Here is a 6,904-nt window from a genome sequence, read left to right as displayed (position 1 = left end):
ATCAAAGAATATGTTTTGCTTCAAATTTAACTCTTCTACTAAAGTACTTTAAAGTAAATTCTTCCTTTAAGAAGATCTCGCTATTTCTCGAAAAACATTGACGTCTAAACAAGCATCCGCCATTTTGTGGAAAACGCTAAGAAGAGCTGATTGCTTGACATTCATTACAAATAGGCAACTGAGAAATGACAACTGTGTATCAGCGGTCGAGTGGACTTGTTCAGCGACGAGCTGTAAGTTCAAGTCAGGGCGCTGAAGGCGGGGCAGATGATCGCGATGAAAAGCTGGGTAATGAAGACGAGGAAGCAGAGGACCATGACTCTAAGGAGACCCGCCTCACCCTAATGGAAGAGGTCCTGCTTCTTGGGCTAAAAGACAGGGAGGTAGGCTTGTTATGGTACTCAAGTTTATTAACTGTTAATTTAACATAAATACTTAAAAATGTCATCATTTTGCTTAAAAAATACGTGGAAGTTATCTGAAACATTTTTTTAGCAATAAAATCCGGATACAGCTACAAGCCCGTACTTGAAGTAGATATTTTCCGATATATGGACAGAGCGTAAAATAACCTCTCGAAAACTGCTTTTGTTTGGGCTAACCTTACTCGGATCTTGTTTTGACTCTGCTTCCTGCGTATTCTTTTTTGACAGGTCACTAACTCAGTCAGACGATAATGTAAATTCAATCATTAAAATCGGCAACAATATAGATCAATAGTTAAAACAAACAGCGTGGTCTTACTTTTGACAAAGCTCATTATTTTAATTTTTCATGTTGCCTTTCTTATTTTTAAAAAAAATTGTTTGTTTACTGGTTTAAAAAAATTCAGAATCATGTGTGGATCATTCTACAACTTAAATACAAAAGATTTTTATTTCCTTATCAGGGAAAATTAAAAAGAAGGATTGTGGATTCATGACTTTCAGATGGCAGCTTAGGTGCTCAGTATATGCCGGTGAAAATAGGTCACTGCTTATCAGTTTGACCAGGATATGTGAAGAAAGATTTACTGCTATCTGAAATAACCAGCTTTGCACCCTTTGCTAACTCCACCTGGAAACCCCCAGGTAACCTGCCATTCCCAATCCCAGATGAAAGAGGAGGGTTGGGTGTGGGGCTAGCAAACAATCCCCCTCCCCCCTGTAAAACAACCCCTGCTACAGAAACTGCAAATACAACACAAACACAACGAGAGCCTGGATGGGAAGATCCCTCTTCGGAAGGGCCTATGACGGTGTTGGCGAAAACCCTCAGGAAGTCAGCTCGCCGACTCATTTTCGCACAGCCAAGACGAAAAACTAGGATAGGGACCTGGAGCATCAGAACAATATATGAGAAGTAAAAAATAGCTCAGGTAGCCCAGGAAATGAAGAACTATGACATCAAGCTCCTCGGCCTGTGCAAGACAAGGGAGATTGGAAGCAGCCAGACCAGACTTTTGTCAGGACTATCATCTACTCTGGAGATGAAGACCCTGGCCATGATCACACACAAGAAGTAGCTGTACTAATGACACCAGAGACTGCAAGACTCATCAGACAGACCACACCACAAATTTAACCTGCAGTTTCTTAGAGACCACAGCAAGCAAGAAGAGTTCAACTGTGAAGTTAAAAACAGGTTTGCGGCGCTTGAGGGACTCCTGGAAGAAACAGTGGCCAACCACTGGACAGGATTACAGGAGATGTGGAAGACTGCCTGCACACACTCTAGGAAAGAAATAAAACAAAAACCAGCACAAGGAATGGCTGACTTTAGGGACCTGGCAAAAGAAAAAAAGGAAAGGAAAGAGCTGAAGCAGAAGCTCAACGAGTATCAAGACCAGCAGGAAAAAGAAGTCAGAACAAAGTACTGGGAGATAAACCAAGAAGTGAAGAAGAGTGCAAGAGGCGACAAGAGATAGTTTGCACACAGAATGGCAGAAGAGGCAGAACAAGCAGCTGGGCAAAATAACACAGACTATATGAAATTACAAGAATTTTGTCAGGAAGGAAAAACACCAATGCATGTAGATCAGTAAAGAATAAGAATGGCAGCGTCATTACCAGGGATGCAGAACATAGATCTTGCTGGGTGGAACATTTTGAAGAAATACTGAAGCAGCCACCAGCATCAACCACTTTGGACATTGGCCCAGCCACCGAACAGCGCCAAGTGAACACCAACCCACCAACCAAGGCAGAAATCATCAAAGCCATCAAGTCCTTGAATTCTGGCAAGGCAGTGGGCCCAGATGGCATTCCTACAAAGGCACTCAAAGCAGACCCAACAGCGGCAGCATAGATGCTACACCCCTGCTACAGAAAATTAGGGAACAGGAGCATACTGGCTAGCAAAGCTACCCAAAATAGGCGACCTGACACAGTGTAGCAATTGGCGTGGGATTACGCTATTATCCATCCCTGGTGCTGACCAGAATCATCTTGGAAAGACTGAAGAATGCCCTAGACAAGAGACTGAGGCAAGACAGGCAGGCTTTCGGCAGGGTAAATCATGCATAGACTATATCGCTACACTAAGAAATATTATTGAACAGTCCATCGAATGGCAGTTGCCTCTCTATATGACATATGTGGATTTTGAGAGGGTTTTTGACTCTGTAGACAGGAAAGCATCTGGAAGTTGATGCAGCACTACAGATTTCCTCCAAAGTTCATTGCCATCATCCTGCAGCTGTATGAGGACTCGACATGCCAGGTGATCCACAATGGAAAGTTGACTGACCCCTTCACAGTGAGGACTAGAGTGAGGCAAGGTTGTATGCTTTCGTCGACAATCTTCCTGATCGTCAGAGGCTGGATCTTGAGAAGAACAACCTTTATCAGGAACATGGGCGTTCAGTGGACCTTCGCCAGGCAACTAGGATCTTGACTTTGCAGATGCTATCAGCCTGTTGTCCCACAAGCAGCAACACGCACAGACAAAGCTCATTTGGCTCAGAAGCAGCGATGACTGGCATCAACATCAAGAAGACAGGTTATGCTGATCAACAACAAGCAAGAAGTCCTACTCAAACTACTTAGGGAATGTATTACAGAGTTTGACCATTTCACCTACCTTGACAGCATGGTTACCAAAGATAGAGGAGCAGATGAAGATGTAAGAAGCCAAATAAATAAAGCCAGGCTTGCATTCCACACCCAGCGACCTATTTGGAACTCCAAGGCTTTATCTCTACACACCAGGATCCACATCTTCAGCGCAAATGTAAAGTTAGTCCTTCTATATGGATTTGAGGTATGGTGTGTGACAAACACCATCACCAACAAGATTCAGACATTTGTTAACATGTGTCTGCACGACATCTTCAACATCAGATGGTCCAAGAAGATATTCAGTGCAGACCTGTGGGAGAGAACCAACCAAAAGCCTTCCAGCCAAGACATCAAGAAGCGGAAATGGGCACTTTAACTTGTCTTACCAAATGGCAGAGGGCACTCCAGTGGCACCACTGTTAGCACCTGTCACCAATACAGCGGAGGTTGGGTGTCCTGGGTTTAGCTCTCATCTCGGGCATGGTGTTCTTTCTCTGCTTGTGACATCAGTTTACAGGGCTGGCTGCTTTGCCATGATATATATAGCCTTAGTTGCAGGCTTGGCGTCAAATACCAATTCCCCTCCCCAACACACATACACAACTACCACCAGATGGCAATGCACGTGACTTTGCGCAAATAAACAACTTTTCAAATATAGGGAAAAGCCAGTTAATATGTGAAAAAGCTTTTTGGAATATTCCTTTCAGGACAGCATGTAGAAGATATGGTATACATGTCAACTGACAGCCTTAAAGGTGGTGACATTCCTGCATGATTGTCACTGTCTGTTCTTTTGATATTACTATTTTGTCTAAAATTATGTTTGGTCGAAAGCCCTGTCAAAGTGGGTGTAATAAGTGAGTGGATTTTTGTTTCTATTTTGGGGTGAAAGTTGGGAATTCGTACTTGTTTAAAACACAAATTCATCCTTTCATATTTCATTTCAGTGCCCATTTGGGCCTTTTCGTCGTTCTGGTACTGTTAATTCAATTTCTTATTTGTTTTGATATGAACAAAAAATTGCTTTTAGATTCTCATTTAAAAATAAGAGTTTTTAATAACATTTCAGGCAAGTATTTGTGACTTAGTTATTGGATATGACCATTAGTCAGGAAGTCTTGTTCTGAAAAGACTTTATATCTGTTCTGTCAATTTTCTAGGGATACACCTCATTTTGGAATGACTGTATATCATCGGGCTTGAGGGGCTGCATTCTCATTGAGCTTACACTACGAGGGCGCATTGAGCTAGAGAAAGGGGGTATGAGACGACGTAGCCTTAACAACCGCAAAGTACTGTGCAAGTCAGATCAGCCGACAGGTGATGTCTTGCTGGATGAAGCTCTAAAGCACATGAAGGAAACTCAGCCTCCTGAGAATGTACAGAGCTGGGTGGAGTATCTGAGTGGTATGTAACAGAAATAAGATTGTTTTGTTTTGTGTTTGAGATTATTGATGGAAATAAAGGGGTTCAAGTACAAAATAATTATGACATAAATATAAAGTGGAAAAGTGAATACTGTAATAGAATGGATGTGGGCAACAATATTAGCATTTTATATAACATCATCAGATGTATGATATTAACCACACATAATTTAACTTTGGTAGCACTGTAATAAGTCTGTAAGTTTGGAAAGTTTATTGATGAGCTTGTAAGGCTGTAACAGCTTTCAGCAATGAAACTTTTTTTTAATTAACAAGTCATCTTATTGTACTATTAGTAACAGTGCCGTTGGCTTAATAAACGAATAATATACAGAATAAGTACAGTGTTTACTTTTTTGTCAGGAGAAACATGGAATCCTTTGAAACTGCGCTACCAGCTTCGGAATGTACGAGAGCGACTGGCAAAAAACCTTGTGGAAAAGGGGGTGTGCACAACAGAAAAGCAGAATTTTCTTCTCTTTGACATGACAACCCATCCTCTGACGGACAACGGTGTCAAGCAGAAGCTTATAAAGAAGGTTCAAGATGCCGTCCTTAGCCGTTGGACCAACGACCCTCATCGCATGGATCGCCGGACACTGGCCCTCATTTACCTGGCCCACACCTCTGACGTGTTGGAGAATGCTTTTGCACCGCTGTCCGATGATGATTATGAGGTGGCCATGAAACGTGTTCGAGAGCTACTTGACCTGGACTTTGATGTGGAAAGCATGAAGGAGGGAGCAAATGAACTGATGTGGGCTGTTTTTGCTGCTATGACCAAGTAAAACTTCCTGCTTTCTAGCAAGGCACTATGTTCCAGAAGTTTTCTCCCACAAACACTTGTATATGTGTGCACATACATGCACTGAAGGTACAAAAGGGTGTATATGTGCATGTTTATGTGGATGGGTGGATGTGATTTAGTTTGCAGGCAGTGTGTGTATGTGATGCACATAGGTGGTGTTGCTATCTCAAACATTTTGAAAGTTTCCATAGGTGAGCATGTAGAACTATTGTTATGCATGGAGGGATGAGTGAAAAAGGTGGTCCATAGTAGTACTTTTTCTGTGATCAGGTTTGATCAGAAGAAATCTTGTTGGCAGGAGCAACTGCCACTCTTGGTCAATGGGTGGGGTAAATTACTCAGCAATATCTGCAGATTAAAGGATTGGGTGAGGGAAGAAATTGAGCCTCCCAAAGGACTTCACTTACAAAGATTCTGTGAGCAGTGGTTATCAGTTTCTTTTCTCCTCTTCCCCGAGGATGTTTTTGTTCTATTGATTTGTAAATAATATATATACAAATATTTTGTTTCAAATTTGTTGTGTTGTACAGATGGAATTTATCTAAGCTTGTAATGGTTTCTTTATGGTGGTATTTTTATCTACTGTTTCTGTGGGCTTTAAGTGCAGATGGCCTGTGATGAGTTACAAGGCTCATATATCATTCAAACTGGGGAATATCTCAAAAAGGGGTCGACAACAACCTTCAAAAAAAAATCCAATAAACTATGCGTTCAAAATGTATGGCTTCAAGGTTTTGTTTTTAACTGCAAACTATTGCATTCTGTTTCAAATAAATTATTTTCACCTTGTTGAATTCAGCAAACTGGTTTTATCTAAAGTAGTTAATGGCTTAAAACAAGGCCTTGGTCCTTGAAACAAGTGGATGATGAGGCAAGGTGTACCAAAGCAAGGTTCAGAGAAATGAATGACAGCTGTTCTATCCACACAATAGCAACACAATACTTTTTATAACTCAAGTTGATAGATGGGTTCAAAGAAAAGAACAAAGGATGTCGACAAGTATGTTGCAAACATTTTGTGGCTAGTTTTGTGCTGTCATTTCTGGTATCATAAATGAAAGCCTTAAAGGCTTAAACATTTTACTCAGAAGAACATTTTATTTGGGCTAAAATGCTTTTTTAGCCATGATGTGTGCTTTATTTATGATGAATACTTCGATCACAGTAAGTGAAATTCAGCAGGTTTTTTTTTTCTTTGATGAAAGAAACATCCAGGTAATAGGGATGGATGTTTTACAACCTAAAACTTCGGCTTTTTTGTTTGAATATATTTTTATCTTGCATTGCTTTCTCAACAATTCACAACAATTTTGGTTGTTTCATTACCATGCTGTCTTGAAACTAGGATCATTATAATGATGCTAAATGTCACATGCTGTCCAAACCTGCAACAACATGGGGGCTAGCATTCATTGTATCTCCATTAAAGGACATGCCATTCATGGGTTTTTGAATAATAGCTGTGACGCAAAATCCCATGAAATAGAAATGTCAAAAAGATTTTAATATCAGCTAAGATAAAATAGCTAGGCTGAAGAAAAGCCTTTCAAATTTGACATTTGTTTAGTCTGCAACTGGTTATGGGCTGAAAGTAGTGATGCATTGGTATTTATTGGTTCACTCTCTGC

The 6,904-nt window shown here is 40.8% G+C and overlaps 1 protein-coding gene across 1 annotated transcript; it reads left to right on the top strand.

Annotated features, from left to right (window-relative positions):
- The first annotated feature begins 95 nt into the window (after window positions 1-95).
- Window positions 96-6,070, top strand: LOC112553856 (Golgi phosphoprotein 3-like). Its single transcript, XM_025221329.1, has 3 exons — window positions 96-383; window positions 4,202-4,448; window positions 4,832-6,070. Exons 1-3 carry the CDS (start codon window positions 186-188, stop codon window positions 5,254-5,256), a joined length of 870 nt encoding a protein of 289 aa, XP_025077114.1. The 5' UTR covers window positions 96-185; the 3' UTR covers window positions 5,257-6,070.
- Window positions 6,071-6,904: the final 834 nt, after the last annotated feature.

Source organism: Pomacea canaliculata, linkage group LG13, assembly GCF_003073045.1.
Source record: "Pomacea canaliculata isolate SZHN2017 linkage group LG13, ASM307304v1, whole genome shotgun sequence".
NCBI lineage: Eukaryota > Metazoa > Mollusca > Gastropoda > Architaenioglossa > Ampullariidae > Pomacea > Pomacea canaliculata.
This window is presented reverse-complemented; position numbering and strand designations above follow the sequence as displayed.